The sequence below is a fragment of the Scophthalmus maximus genome, chromosome 10 (genome assembly GCF_022379125.1).
Source record: "Scophthalmus maximus strain ysfricsl-2021 chromosome 10, ASM2237912v1, whole genome shotgun sequence".
NCBI lineage: Eukaryota > Metazoa > Chordata > Actinopteri > Pleuronectiformes > Scophthalmidae > Scophthalmus > Scophthalmus maximus.
The window spans coordinates 3,660,960-3,677,500 of record NC_061524.1 but is presented as its reverse complement, the minus strand read 5'-3'; the positions used below and the strand labels follow the sequence as shown (position 1 = coordinate 3,677,500).

Below are 16,541 nucleotides of genomic sequence, written 5' to 3'. Positions count from 1 at the left end.
TGCTCTCTGTAGTTTGCCGTTCACGCGTGAAGCGCACAGCGGGAGATTTGTCCGAGTCGCCAGCGTTCAACAACAACGGCAGGATCATCTCCGCTCGCTGGGAATTCAGAGGCGATGGCGGGGGAGAAAGTTCCGGCAACAATTCCCGGTGCCACATTTGCGTTCCCACGCCCGCTGAACTCCGTAAAAAGTTCAGGCAAAATGTCCTGGACTTCGGTGGCGGTGGGAAAAGCAGCTCGATGACTGCAGGAATCGAGCTGAGCATCCGACAGTTCACGAACACCGTCGCCGAGATTCCACTCGTTTGCGGGATCAGCGATTCCAGGCAGCGTCTCCACTTTGCACTGCATTACTTGGGAAACCAGCAACACTGCAAACGGTAAAACCAGATATTTGACGTCAACAGGTACGACCGGTCGGTCCGTCTGTCTAGCAGCTTCAAGTTGTTGCTACACGATGGTTATTGTGGTTTTAGTGCAGCGACTTCCATCTGAAATTTTTTTTTTAACATAATGTAAAGCATAAATAATGTTATGTTACTTGCCAGATGTCTGCTATCTATCTAGAATCTTCTCCTTTTTTTTTTTTTTTACAGAAATGTGGTCAGGTATTCTTCCTGTTTTATGTTTTTGTGTTAAACATGTTCTTCCTCAGCCCAGAGAGCTGGACTGGTCATGAGTGGAGGAACAGAGGAGGGAGAGGGAGAGAGAGAGAGAGAGAGAGAGAGAGAGGTAAAGGGAGGGAGAGAGGGAGAGAAAGGGGGAGGGGTGTTTGCCCCCCTGCAGGGCTGCTGATGGATGCAGGGCTCCTGGGGTTAAGGGGAGGGCAGCAGGCCCTGAGCCAGGGTCCAGAGTGGCAACTACCTGCCGGTCGTGTCACACACACACACACACACACACACACACACACACACACACACACACACACACACACACACACACAGTAGCTTTTATTACAAGTTTTTTGTCAAACGCAGCTTTGATGCACATAATCTTACGCGCATTGTCACCATTTGGGGTTTACATGCTTAACTTGTATCCACACACACACACACACACACACACACACACACACACACACACACACACACACACACACACACACACACACACACACACACACACACACACACACACACACACACACACACACACACACACGGAGCAGGGGATGCTAATGGGAGGGAGGGAAGGAAACGGGGGGGGGGAAAACAAACCATCTGACAACATGAATTCTGTCAGTGGAGCAGATAACTGATGAAGTGACGGGAGCAGGGGCTCCGGGTCACACAGCGCCGCTCGGCCTCTAATACACTCACACTAACACCACACACCATCCAGGACACTTTGGGGGGGGGGGGCAACTGGCTCAGCCTGCACCTAGTCCCCCCCCCTCCTCTGGATGGAGCGCCCACTGGTGGCCCAGCCCTGTATGACAGACTGACACTACAGCCATCCTCTCTGGACTGATAGATGAACTTTCTGATGTGTCTCATTGCAGCCAGAATAAAAACATGTAATCCTGCAGTCACATCACCCCCCCCCCCCCCCCCCCCCCCCCAAAAAAAAAAAAAGAAGAAGAAAGAACCAACCTGTGTTCTTCTGCAGGAATCCTCCCCGTGGTCCCTGAGGTGCTTCAGTCTCCGACTCTGCAGGATGATGGAGGGATGTTCTCACCTCCGGCTCCTCTAATGACACATTAGCCTCCGAGTGGTTGTGTATTACTCAGACTGAGCCCAGTTTCTGTGCGCGTCCTCGGAGTGGCCGATACCACACGGGGTTTAATTAATGGGCCGAATCAATCAATAAAGTCTAACTGATAATCGTCGCAGTTCAGTCGGCTCGCTCATGCCCCGAAATGGGCATAATTAAATGTCTTAGTCCCGCCGAGGAACTTGTCCGCACGGTGAATCCGTGTTTCACCCCCAGAAGTTCACGTGCGCTGCGGTGCCTCCTCGGGTAAATCCACCAATGCGTCTGGAGAGAGTTTTGTGTTTCTGCAGTCGAGTTGAACCAGAAGATCTTTATTATTAAATGAAGGGAGAGGAGGGGGGAATGAGGAGAGAGAGGGGGGGGGGGGGGGGGGGGGGGGGGGGGTGTTTAAAAACGCTAATCGCCTGTAATCCTGTTAATATGTCTCACACTTTGTTCTGTCAATACACAAAGCTGAGCGGAGCAGCCTCTGGGATAACCCCCCCCCCCCACACACACACACACACACAAAAACAAAAAACTGGAGGGGTCCTCGGTTAAAGAAACCCTTCATCACCAACAGATGAGACACTCAGATATGATCATCCTCATCCTCATCTCTCATTCTCAGTGTTTCCTCAGAAGAGGCGGTGCGCGCGCAGGCTCCTCCTCGCCCCCTACAAGTGCGGACCGCTCCTCAGGTAAGGAGATGTTTTAAATCAGCGGGGAGGAGGAGGAGGAGGAGGGGGGGGAGGGGGTGGTGGTGGTGGTGGGGTGTGTATGTGGGGGGGGGGGGGGAGTCCGCTTTTGTTCTACAAAAAAAGGGGGCTTGTTCTTAGCGGACCGGCCTGCCATTTTTAACCGTGGGTGTGCGGGCGCCGAGCGAGAGGCTCGACACGGGAGTGATGGGAGCAGAGAGAGGAGACAAGCAGCAGCAGCAGCAGCAGCAGCGTCCTGCCACAGCCGAGCGGAGCAGCAGCAGCAGCAGCAGCAGCAGCAGCAGCATCGAGTCACCGCGCAACAACTGAGCCAACCTGAACCCCGGAGCCTCACCCGTCCCTGCAGCGGGAGCCACACACCTGAGGGGCCGCGGAGGACCCGCGGGATACACCGCAGGGCAGGGGGGCGAGCCGCCTGACAAGCCCGGACCAAGTCCCCTCGTTTAAATCAAATGAAATCTAAATTAAAGCAGCGCTTTTCTTCTTCCAACGCACAGCTCAGCTTCTGCAAGTGCACTTAAAGACACTGTGCAGCCTCCTGGCTGACACGCACTCGGTCTCTTATCACCGTTAGTTATCAACTGTCTGAGTCGGAGCACTGGGGTTTATTTCTTCTTCCTCCTCTTTTTTGTTGCACCGTGATGGACAATTCTACTTGGTGAAGAATGCGTCTGCAGCCGCTCTGTCAGCTCCTCTGACCTTCTGTGGATTTCGCTGAAATCTCCTGGACTCGATTTTCGAAACATTCAAAACACTTTTTCACGAGATCAGCTGGACGTCTTGGCTCCGACAGGAACCTTTATTTTCACTGGAAGGGCTTTTTATCTCCCCCCCAGCCTCCAGCATGCGACCCATCCCATCCAGACTCAGCTATCTGTGAGTACCTTCTCCTCCTCGGTTCACCTCCACACTTTACGCGTTGGCAGTGCACTCCCAAAATATTAATGCATGTTTTTTCTCCTTCTCTCCTTTGCAGGTTACTACACTTATTTGCGTTTTGCTACTATGCTCAGGTATGTCTCTGCTTTCGTTTCTCTTTTCATTGCAAAAAAAAAAAAAATACTCTGTTCCTTGTTTTTTGATTTTTACGCGATATGGAATAAGGATTGTGGCTAAATTTTAAAAACATATATGTCTAAAACATATGGCAGTGACAAGGGGGGGAAAGTGAGGGATGATCATAACGTTAGTCGGAGTGTGTGTGTGTGTGTGTGTGATCCAACCGTATCGGATGGCTCCCACGGTGCCGCCGGGCTGCGGGGCGCGCGGCCTGCTGGCAGGTTGCTGATGAACATACCGGCCCCCTGGCACAGGACGCGCGGGCACAGACGGGGGGCATCGGGGCAGGAGGAGGGAAAAAATGTTGGGTTTTTTTGGGGGTGGGGGGGGTTATAGAAAACCAGCAGTCATTCCATCACAGCGGAGAGACAGATACAAATTCAGACGTATCACCGCGCGCTCTCTCTCTTTTACGCAGTTGGTTTGTGTGCGCGCGCACAACCTGTAATCACAGCGCGCGTCCTTTTTTTGGAAGCCGTTAATTTCCTTTGGCAACCGCGGCCTGGAACTTGTTACACTTGTCACTCCGGGAAAACACAACAACAACAAGATCATCTCTTCTTTTTCCACCCCTCGGTCATTTCCTACAATAACCCAAAGACACACAAAGTGGCGTCTCTCTCTTTTTAAAAAAAAATATATATATATCTTTTCTCACGTTTTTTTATCCCTCTAAAGAAGTGTAATGTCAGCTTAAAAATATATAAATATATATCAATAATTATAAAGTGAAAAAAAAGAACCTAAAGAAATAAATTGTACACATACTGATTGTGATGGCATCTTAATTTCTGACAGGTAACCAATCAGTCCCCGCCTAATTTCACGCAGCATGTAAGCGAGCAGAGTAAAGTGACGGACCGCGTGAGTCGCAGGTTGATCCGGATCTACCAGCTGTACAGCCGGACCAGCGGCAAGCACGTCCAGGTCCTGCCCAGCAAGAAGATCAACGCCATGGCCGACGACGGAGACGTGCACGGTAAGAGACAGAGCCACCGCACGACCCTTCCTTCTCCAGGGACCGGGCTCTCAAACATATCCACGTGCTTGTACCGGTGGCAAATACAACACTAGATGAATTTCACCTCGTGCCCATTTACGCCACTTTACCCTTTTACGCACGTGGTGAAATGTCAGGTTTGAATTTTTGACAATTTAATAGAAAAAAAGTGTCCTTGTCATATTCTGTCCAATGGGTTTGCAAATGTACATTATTTCATTTTCATTAAAACAAAATCTAATCCTTCTATATTTAAAATTTCGTTTTCCTGAATTATTTTCTATTTAAAAATCTAATTTTTTACATTCTGATGCAAACTAGTTCCAAAAAGCTTTTTTTTAAAGGCCAATATTACAATGCCAATAAAATAGTGAAGTGTGCAAAAAATATCTGAGATGATGAAAACTGAAAAAAGTCAAAGTCTCATATTGTCTTATAAAAAGAGGTGTTGATTAGCAAGTACAATCAAATATTTTTGATATTTCTGATGCAATTTGCAGAATTAAGTGTCATTTCAAAAGGCTAAACATTTCCAGACCAAGGGAAGTTGTTGGAGCCTTCGTCCCCTAAAATAAGTGTAGCTGCCGGGTTGGAGAGTCAGAGTCAGAGTCAGAGCGTCGTTCTCTGCGCCGTGTGCGATTCCACCAGTCTGTCAAGTGTTGGGAGGGAGGAAGAGGCTCGGGTCTCAGAAAGAGAGAGAGGGAGCGTTCGCTGGACTGTGGACGGTGCTGGAGGGGATCCTCCAGAGATCCCACAGGTCTGGAAGAGCCATTAGAAGTCATCTTACTTCTACCTCCCGAACATTTCCTGCATAGCTCCTTCTCCCCCCACACACACACACACGCGCGCACACACACACACACACACACACACACACACACACACACACACACACACACACACACACACACACACACACACACACACACACACACACACACACACACACACACACACACACACACACACACACACACACACACACACACACACACACACACACACACCTCCATCCAGCCTCAGAACATCTCAGATTTTGGCTTCAAATGTTCTGAATCAATAGGATCACGGAATCACTGCAGTGCAAACACAGTGTGTATTGCAGACTGGAAACGACCTTCCACACGCAGCATCTGTCAATCTTCAAAAGTAAAAAAAAAAAAAAAAAAAGCAATCCATCCTCATTGTCGTGTTTTTTTTTTATTAATCTTATCTAAAACAAACTTGAAAAAAAAATCCGTAAAAAGTTGTGGGGTCTGTGTTTCCTCTCGTCTCTCAGAGAGATAAATGAGGAGCTTCATGCGTGAGGTCGATGCAGATTTATTTGAAAAAAAGGAATTCTTGATGGGCCTGCCAGGATCACCTCTTCAGGCTTTCAAAGAATCGAGAGAGACACGTGGTTTTATCATTTCGTAAAGAAAGAATTTCAGCGGGCTGCACGAATTCCCCAGGATTCGTCCCACTGAGCTCCGGTGTGTGCAAGCTCGGACGCGCATTCAAGTGTTTGTGTGCGTGTGCTGCCAATGCTTTACGTTACGTTATGCGTTCGGGTTTTGATGCTTGAATGGTGCTTTAGATTTGATTTGATGACCTGGCTAACAAAACTACTGTGGGTTTTTTTCTTCGTCAGCTAAACTCGTGGTGGAAACGGACACGTTCGGGAGCCGAGTGCGCATCAAGGGGGCCGAGACGGGCTTCTACATCTGCATGAACAAGAGGGGCAAGCTCATCGGCAAGGTGAGGAGGCTTCAGCCCGCTGTAGCTGAGACTATGAAATAGATCAATATGACTATGCAATAGCAGGGACTACTTTTTCTGCCATGTACTACTATGACCACATCAATCAAAACTGGTGGATGGAGAGCGACTGTGTGACAGCTACGAGTCCCTGCGCAGCACACGAGTGCAGGATTCCTCAGCTTTAACAGTTCAGGAAAACCTTCAAATCTGCAATATATATATATAAACATATTTTTTTGCATTACCCACAAACCAAAACCATGATTCTATTAATGAGGTCCTTCTCTTTACTCCTCAGTAAAAAAAAACTAAAAAAACTACAGTACACTGAGCAGCTGTTTGAGGAAATTACTGATGAAACTACATGAATGTATTTATCTGTTGTGTGAGTGTGTAGGTGTGTGTGTGTCTCAGGCGGAGGCTATATCACACGGATGGCTAATAAACAGAGCCCCCCACCCTCATCTCGCACACACACACACACACACACACACACACACACACACACACACACACACACACACACACACACACACACACACACACACACACACACACACACACACACACACACACACACACACACACACACACACACACACACACACCCCTCCACCCACCCAGCACCCTGCCTCGTGCACCATCTGCCCTGAGCTACCGGCCCAGTCACAGCCTGTCCCAGTGTGTGTGCACATTTTTTTATAAGGGAGGAGGAATGAAATGAAATGAGCAGTGCGTGTGTGTGTGTGCGTGTGTGTGTGTGTGTGTGCGTGCATCATGACTATTTTTGTCACACTATTTTTCGTCCAAAAAGGTGGGAGCTTGTTACAGTAGGTTAGAGTGTCCACTTCCTGCAGCTTCAGCCGACCTTACTGTACATGTCATCATCGATGGAAACTGGGTTTTTTTTTTATGACAACTGGAGGTCACACACGCCCACACACCTCTTTTAATTTACCACCCCCACCCCGAGCTGCACGGCTTCTCTGATTTCTGATGGGCTCTCACCTGGTCCCATTGTGAGCTCACGTGCAACAGGAAATCAAAGTGAAAGTGATCTCTTTCTTTTGGTGGGGGGGGGGGGGCTGATTAAGCCTTTGTGGCTGGACGATCTGTCCCGCGGCTGCTGACCCACGAGGGGCTGCTGGATGTTTGCTGAAGGGGGAGAAGAGTCATCGCTTACTGTCATCCCCCCTCTCTCTGATCTGTAATGACTGTAGCATATGCTGCATCTATGTGGAGAGAGCTGTGTGTGTGTGTGTGTGTGAGTGTGTGTGTGTGTGTGTGTGTGTGCAGGGGACAGGCTGCCCAGGGAAGCCTTTTATACATCTGATATTTCCCATCTGTAAATCTTCATCGTGGACTCATCTCTGAACATCCCCGCTTACGGTTTTTGCTTTGTGTCTCTGTCTCTGCAGAAAAACGGACACGGCCGCGACTGCATCTTCACCGAGATCGTCCTGGAGAACAACTACACGGCGCTGAGGAACGCCCGCTACGAGAGCTGGTACATGGCCTTCACCCGCCGCGGGCGGCCGCGGAAAGGCTCGCGCACGCGCCAGCACCAGCGCGAGGTCCATTTCATGAAGCGGTTGCCAAAGGGGCAGCAGCCCGCCCACTCGAGCCACCACCGGCCTTTCGACTTCATCCACTACCCCTTCAGTCAAAGGACTAAACGCACGCGGTACTCAACGGAGCGCTGAGGAGGAGGAGGAGGAGGAGGAGGAGGAGGAAGTTAGAAAAGACAGAGAGAGAGAAAGAGGAAAAACTGACAGACTGACTGAATTAGCAGCAGCCGACACACTCCTCTCCTCTCCACTAGACAAAAAAAACAAAAACCTCTGGGGACAATTTTTTTTTTATACTGAGCATTACTATATCTTAATATGTAGTTTGTTTTTCTATTTTTTTTTCAAAGTTAAAGAGAAGCTGTACATAGGAAGAAAAAAAAAAAAGAGAAATCTATTTTTGTACTGCAGACTTTTAGTACTGAGCTGTGTTTAAAAAAAAAAAGAAAAATAGAAACAAAAAAGAAAATGTCTGTTTATAGATGCACATAACTCTTATCGGGGATATCTTAGTGTAGAGTGCGTTGTGTTTTTTTTTTGTTTTTTTTATAAATGTCATTTTGACCAGTGGAGTCTTTATTTTGGGACTCTCGCCTGCTGCTCAAGGAGACTTGAAGGGCCCTGATCGATCGCACTGCCAGGGAAACGTTCAGAGACACAACACTGTCACACACACTGCGTCGGAGAGAGAGCACGCCAGGGTCGGGTCGGTCAAAAGCGCTGCATAAGAACACGGGGCGACAAAACGCTGCGGCGGTTGAGAAAGGCCCTTTTTGTTTTCGCCGTCGCCGTCCTGACTCGGGGGTCGCTCCATATCGATCTCACACGCTTCTCGGGGCGAACAAGAGCTTGAATGGCGTCGGACGGAACAATGTGGCAGCTACATTTGATAATCACAGGTTTTTCCTGTTTCTGACTGTATAATGTTGACGTGTACAAAATGCATTGAAGTATATAAGGAACCCCTCGGTACCCCCGCTCCTCCTCGTCCTAATGTGTTCTCGTTGCCCCCCCCCCCCGAATGTCTGTTTTTATACATATATAAATATATTTTTATTTGAGGATGTGTAAAATTATTTTAAGGATGGAATATTTATTTAAAAACGTGTAATAAATGTACATTAGAATACTGATATTAAACTCTTGTTTGGTACATGCTTGCTCCGGAACCGTCTGTGATTACAAGTGTGCAAAAGCCCTTCAACGTTTTGTAGGGGGGGGGGGGGGGGGGGGGGGGGGAAGGATCTTTATCTCATGCTCTCAGATGAATAATGTTTGGGCAAAACAAAATATTAACTTATATCGTTAATATGATAATGTTTAAGGACTATACATTTTCAGCAGTAAAATAAGATGCAGTCTTGTCTAAATGAGCTGCTTCCATCTAATACACATTCTGTTAATTTGTGTGCACACAACTCATTCAATGGCACAGAATTATTATATTCTTTTAATGTTGCGTGAGGTTTGATTATTTTGTTTGCACATATTCTTAATTTTCCACGAACCACCGTACACTCCTGCACTTGCCATTTTAGTGTCTTTGTTGTTGTTTTTTTGAATATTCTCTTTTTAAAAAATGTTTGGAGAAACTAAAAATTCCCAACCACTATCGACAACCATCCACTCGGCATTCACATGCAGCATTTGCACCAACAGTGCAGGTTGCCAGATATGGTCTCTATATAAACCTGGCAACTTAACTCAAATGACGAGACTTCAGGTTGTCGTTCAGTCACCGCACCGGCTATTGTTCAACAACAACAAAAACAAGGATATTGCAAATTTACAGATTGAACAAGAGAACTCCGAGAGTGCAGACCTCGTGCGTGATCCCCCTCGCAATGCTGAAGAATCCTTCAAAAAAAATCCCTGGATCCTGAATCTAATTCAGATCTGGATCCCTCCTGAGATTACCGTGATCAAGACCTATCTTTGATCAAATCTTCATGCAAATCCATCCATAACTTTTTGAGTAACCCCGCTAACAAACACACCAACAGACGAACCGAGCCGATGGCATGACCTCCTTGGCGGAGGTTTTAAATGATGTGCAACACGTTCATCTGGGAGCTTTAGAGGTGTTGACAGGTGTATTCCTGAACCTCGTACAGACCAGCTGTTTGCCTCTGCTGCTGCTGCTTTTCATACTAAGCTATAGGGCTTCCCGAAATACCAAGGAAGTTCCACAATGACTCAAGACCAAACACTGAATGGGCTCCATTATATCAATCTATGCTCGGGTACGTCCAAATCCATTCTTGCTAGGTCCACCGGTTCTATGGTAAAGGAAAAGTGTATGTGTTTGGTTTTAGAAAAGTATATAAATTCTTGCGATACATCCATTGGTAGGAAGTTGGACTTTTCGTGGTAATTTTGAACTCAATAGCAAATGATGAGACATTTTTTTTCTGTGTCAACATATATTTGACTCGCCAGATACGTAAATGAACAAATTAAAACGTGTTGCTTATCAGTTACGTGTAAACCTTACATCTGGGAGACTGGGCTGGATTTACTTCCGATCAATGTTGCCGTATCCGTAGAGACATAAATTAATAAGAGCGCACAAATGTTCCTGACAAGGCCCTGTAGTGAAATGTGTCTGTGTCTCGTTCAAGGAAGCACTCTGTGAATTTTTTTGCCTTTTGTGTGGAGATGGAGCAGGTGTTGCTCATGTCAAACATATGTCCAACACAAAAGAAATGATGCACAGACTCAGGATCAGCAGTATTCTAAGAGGCGGACTCTTACTGATGCCATGACACCGCAGTGTACATCTCATCTGTCTTGTACATTATTGATAAGATCTTACTTTTTCTGGGAAACACGCATTCTTCCCCTCCAGTGTTGGTTTTCACCTTCTGCACCTCTGAAGCCGAGGAGAGAGGAAAACGCTGTGGCCACCGCGGTTTCTCCCCACATGAAACCTGACCAGGGAAAGCTAACAGGCATGGTATTCTTAGCCTGATCCCAACAGGGATAACAAGGTCATTTGAAGTCATGAGGACCGACCCCGCCGCCCCCCCCCCACCAACCCCCCCTAGTCCCTCTTAGCAGATAGCAGCATGTCAGTGTCGGAGAGCGCCGTGCCGTTGTGGTGATGATACCACTGTGTTTGTTTTTAGGCTTTAGCTTCCCTCGGGTTCTGTAACTTTCGGTATCTCCACTGTTATTCTTTCATCTCCCGCCTTTTAACACCCCAGCATTTAATCTGATTGGACAATCCCAACATACACCAGTGTGTGTGTGTGTGTTTAAAAGAGAGTTAGATAACTATACAGTATAGTTCTGATATTAACCATTAGCTGTCATCCTCCTCTGACAAGATGATTGATTACACATTTTTGTATGATTGATCGAATTACATTGCTATACTTAAAAACGCTAGATCAATTGAGTGTGTGTGTGTGTGTGTGTGTGTGTGTGTGTGTGTTTGTGTGTCGTGTTTGTTTGCCAGCAGGGGAGCAAATAGTTCCAGCTCTGCCGAATGAAACTTGCCCATAAAAGTTCCTTGAAGGGGACATTTGTTGCAAATGGTTTCGTGCTCCTCTCTCACTCTGCACACCGACATATCTGAGGAGCCAGCGCCCAACGACCTCTGCTATTAATCTCATGGACACATTACCCTACTTAAGAAAAAACAATTAGTAAAGTCAAGGTCTGTGTAGGTCCGTGTATCCGTTTTCAAATTGTACGTTTCATTATAAAAAGTACCGAAAGAAATAGAAATGTGACAAGCAAGGGGAATTCAGGCACAGTTTGGAGTGAAACCCTAACCCAGATCACAATACTACACATATTATAAATATGGGACATAGTAAAACGCAGCTGTGGGTCGTGTGAACAGGCAAAGACGAGTGGACAGCAGGATTGATTCAAATAGGAAGAGAAATGGTGCCGAAACACTTTCTGTGTAAACACAGTTGAAAGCACTGAATTAAATGCTCCTGACAATACTTGACATTAATCTGCTTAACTCCTTCCACGTTGGATTAGCGGAGGGATTTGTCCCTGAGGACTTCCCAGAGACGCTCGCGGACAGCAGATCAATTAAAGCCGGTGCTTTGTGACGACTCAATGTTGTAACCCGAGAGCATTTGAACAAGACTCCGGGTCAAAAAAAAACAACAAAAAAAAACAGATTGAGGAGGTAGTTAGCATGTGAATATTAGCGTCATGACGGGATCACGTCCTGGTGTTACCGGCTTAAAGCCCTTTATCCGTGTGCTTTCCACCTACGGTCTGTGCTCACATTATATACAGGGCTCTGTTTTAACAAGTGCATGGTCCAAAGCAGTGATTCTCAACCACCGGGGGTCACAGGATAGTTCCTGGGGGTCTCTAGATGGTTGAATAATAGAATATATTCAAAATAAGATTACATAATGTTAGACTGGGAAGGGTTTTTTACATTAAATAAATCTGCACGAGTCATAAGATCTGCTTTAGAGTGGATGTTATGGAGTGTGTTTGTGAAAAAAAATTATTCTGTTGGGTCTCGAATCTAAACGGTTGAGAACCACTTGTTTAAAGGGGACTTGAAAAAAGAACTCCGCGCACAATACAAAAGGGTTGCACTTATTTTGGCCTTGTTTTCTTGATAAGTCCCATAAAATGACCATTTACAAAGAAAGATAGAAGCGACAGGATATATATATATATTTGCTGTCAGTCACATTGCGGAGGTATGCCGCACGCTCATGGGGCAACAACGCCGCTAAGGGGAAATTCCCATCACTCGTCCAGCCAACCAACGGTGTAACTTGATCACAAACATCACTGACTGATGAACACTACACAGTCCAGGCACAAATAATGATGAAATCCACTTTTGCTTAAAAGAAGTTCAACCGTTGAGATTTAATCGTTGCTCCTCAAACCCAGAACTTTGTGAACCCCCCTCGGACACCATAGACTTTGCCCCCTCTCTCCGTTACAGGCCCCCACCGCTGCCTCTAGTGTCTGCAAAGTTAAATTGACCCCAAAGACGAACCGCGTGTGGGAAAAATCACACCTCCTGTGTCGCCAAAGCTGCTATGCAAATGTGGAGCAATTCCGGTGCGGAAAAACAGGGGCAGCGTCACTTTCATCCGCTTTTATTGAGGCCGCAACCGTCGTCCTTAACCCAAGATAAACAAACAGAGAAACACAACTACCTTCTTCATTTGCTAAGGGAGCAATTTAGCCCCCTCCCCGCCCCCCTCTACCCCCTCCCCTGGGTTGACCAGAGAACATGACCCTGCCTCCATGACCTCCAATAACACGAGCCGACACAGAAGCTGCCTCTATCAACAAGCACTTACAACCTCCGGCCACTTGCACCGAAAACAGCCGCAGGTTTTTTTCTTCTCCCCACTGTGGCCTGACGGTGAGGAGAAGGTGAAGATGGTGTGGGGCATATAACAAAAGTTATCTGAAGGTTCTCCAAGAAGCTTTTGTCAAGAGTATAAATTGTGGAGAAACCTCAAAACGAGCTGTTTTTATTAGATTTGGGAGGGTCACACAGGTTCTTACACATTTATGCTTACAATCCCCAACTCACACTTGATCATAAGAAAGACTAATTAAAAGACTATATATATATATATATATATATATATATGAAAAAGTGTATCATGTACAACAAAATCTGTGTTCACTCAGAAATTTGCTCTGAATGTTTTAAAAAAAAGAAAATTTGCTTCACCATCATTTGAATGGGAGTAGTGACCTGACACAGGCGGGGGGGCATCAAGGGGGAGATGTCGTCCAAAACACGATGCTGTGATCTCTCAGAAAAAGGTTGAACCTCATCCGGCAATGTGCTGGATTGGCCTGTTCCTTTCGTCATGTTTCCCCGCGTCCCCGCGACCTGACACAACAAACCCCACCGATGACGCCCCGTTCGCTTTTTTTTGGTGCTTTTTTTTTTTTTTTAAACGCAGGTACACAAATGTGTCTGAGCGCAGCCCGACACTTCTTCTCCGAGGATGTTCGCATGTGCCGAGTGCACACAGGCAGCAACGTGGACGGATTCTCTATCAAAAAAATGACAGGCAACCCATTAAATCCAAGCCCCCCACCCACCCAGCCCCCTCCCCAGTCTGCAGTGTTAACAAAGCCAGCAGTCGAACCAGGCTGGATAATTGAAACGCAAACAACTGATCAAAGTGGAGCTGCAGCCTCGACAGTCTCATTGTTTATGTACGGGCCTTATGCGAGACCTGTTGACTTTTCCAATTGGAGCTGTAAACTTTTGTTTGTCCGTGCATTTCCAAGACTGATTGTCAGCCTGATCTGAACAATTACCAGCTAAATGTGTTTGCCAGCTCAGGGAGAGCCCCCCTCCCTCTTTGCTGCCCTAAGAAGATCAAAAGGGAAGACCCCCGCCACCCCCCCTCCTCCTCCTCCTCCCTTCCATGGCCCTCTCGAAACACCCCCTCCCACCCCTCCACCCCCAGCAGCCCTCCTCCCAACCTCTTCATTTCCTTTTAGCCATGACAGTTCAGCTGGAAAACCAACCATAAATGATTTTTTTCGACGGCCCAGTGTTTGGGACATGGTCTTTTGGAGCGCACGGCTTTCACCGAGGGGACATGTCTTTAAGAAAAAGGGAAAACGATCTGCATATTTCAATTATGTGCGGTCGTGCTCAGCTGATCAAAGAGCTGCAGGGGATGCCACTCGTAACTGACGGCTTCAGAGCCCCTCATGACGTGAATGAGCACAAATTGATGCTACCGATGCTAAACGGTTAGGCGCCTCATAAAATGTCATAAGGTCAATCAACTTTTTGGTAGTCATTTGACCGTGACACAACCTTGACAGTTTTAGTGGCTAAACGGGCCTCGGGGCTGGTTTTCACTTTCCCATCTCTGCACAATGGTGCGTGTGTGTCTGCATGTGTGCGTGTGTGTGTGTGTGTGCCAGTAAAAACATTTATAAAGTGAAAAACATCTCACTGGAATTTGATGACATCAACCAACATTTCTCGAACCGATTAAAAATAGAAAAGATTTGATTAAAAGGGGGGAGGTTTTGGCAGGGGAGGGGGCTTTTAAACCTCACTTTTAACTTTACTGTTGATTCATTATTGCTACTGGGCAAGATAGTGAGTGCATTTGAAAGCCCTGGAAAAATGTCAGTAAGTGTATATTGGCTATATAGTACAAAATGGTATATAGTCCTACAGCCAACATTATATAGAAAAGTGGATGAAACTGGATTATAACATTTAGATTATGTTGTGCACTTCATTCAACTTGTAGTTTTCTGAAACTGGTTTAATGGTATTTTATTTATATATGAATGAAGTCCTTGGCCATGCAGCTCGGGTTAAACATGTCCAGCTACCACAGAATGATATGGGTGGCTGCAGCTAATTCAGACATGGGTGTAAAAACAGCAGGACAGAGAGGAGCCAAATGGCGTAGACATTTTTTAGACACCGAGAATACAAAGTAGTTGGAAAGATGATGAGAACAAAGCCTGAGAGGATATTATGGATATTCACTGATTCATTCATTTGTTTGTTAAAAGAATGAATTAATTTGGAAGCTGCGTTGAGGGAGAACCCTAATTTTCTGTGGTGCCAAAGTACAGAAATATAATGAATGAAACTAAAAATAAAAAAAAAATCAGTCTATCGTGAAAGAAGAATTCAAAAGATGTTTTCATCAAACAACAAAAGGTAATAGTGAATTTGTTTGGGACTGTATTTGGCATTTAATCCTCATTTGGTGCTCTAGTGAATATTTGGGGCAGCAGAGTGTGTGTGTGTGGGGGGGGGGGGGGGGGGGGGGGGGGGGGTGAGAGAGACAGAGAGAGAGAGAGACTGGGTCAAAATAATCTACAGTGTCCATGGTGATGAAGGAACATGTCACCAAGTGCAACAGTGTGTGGCTGAGAAATGTGGAAAAACCTGCTTAGGGATGAGCTGCAAACTGGACCGTGTTGATTCTTGAGATTTAAGCATTCTGCCATAATATTTTGAGAAAAAGAAAAAATAATGACTTGGCATTTCCTCCAAGTCTGAGTGGTTCTTTCCTCAGAATAGACATATTTTCTTGCACAATCTTTTCAAACCAGAAAGTTAAGTATATCATTATTTGTGGAACAACAATAAAGTATAACTTAACACCATGCTCCATATTACACATTTTAACACAGGTCAAAGTCTGATCTTTTGATACCCCCCATCTAAAATGACAAAGCGTCAAGACTTATTATCATAATGAATTTTCTTTTAAAATGAAGACTTTCTATTGTTAAATGGCGACTTAATTTTTGTAATATTATGATTTTTGTTTAAAAAAATCTGACTTCATAATGATTAAATGACTTTTTTTCCTAGAATTGAGATTTTTCACTCATAATATTACGACTTTTTCGGTAATATTGCATCTCTATTATCGTTATATTACAACTTATTCTTGTAATATCATGAATTTAAGTAGAAATTCTGACTTTTATTATCATTGAATATCAGTAATGGCAGCTGGGTTACATCGCAGGGTGGTACAGAAGGTCGGGGTGTTCGATTCCCAGTAAGGGCCTGACTTAAATCCAGCTTGAGCCTCTGTAGACAAGGCCCGCAATGATCCCTGCCAACCTATGATATGCAGCACAAATCAAATACTGTAAGTCGCTATGGACAAAAAAAGCATCCGCAAAATAAATATTATCTAAATGAAAATTGCCATTTCTCCTAAAATCATGATTTTTATTTGCGTAAAATACAATACTTATTGTAAAATTGCAACTTTATAATTGTTAAAATAAC

General features: G+C 45.7%; 1 protein-coding gene across 1 annotated transcript; it reads left to right on the top strand.

Moving 5' to 3' along the window:
* The first annotated feature begins 2,504 nt into the window (after positions 1-2,504).
* Positions 2,505-8,016, top strand: fgf8a (fibroblast growth factor 8a). Its single transcript, XM_035606356.2, has 5 exons — positions 2,505-3,286; positions 3,387-3,423; positions 4,268-4,448; positions 6,100-6,206; positions 7,628-8,016. Exons 1-5 carry the CDS (start codon positions 3,255-3,257, stop codon positions 7,910-7,912), a joined length of 642 nt encoding a protein of 213 aa, XP_035462249.1. The 5' UTR covers positions 2,505-3,254; the 3' UTR covers positions 7,913-8,016.
* The last annotated feature ends 8,525 nt before the right edge of the window (positions 8,017-16,541 follow it).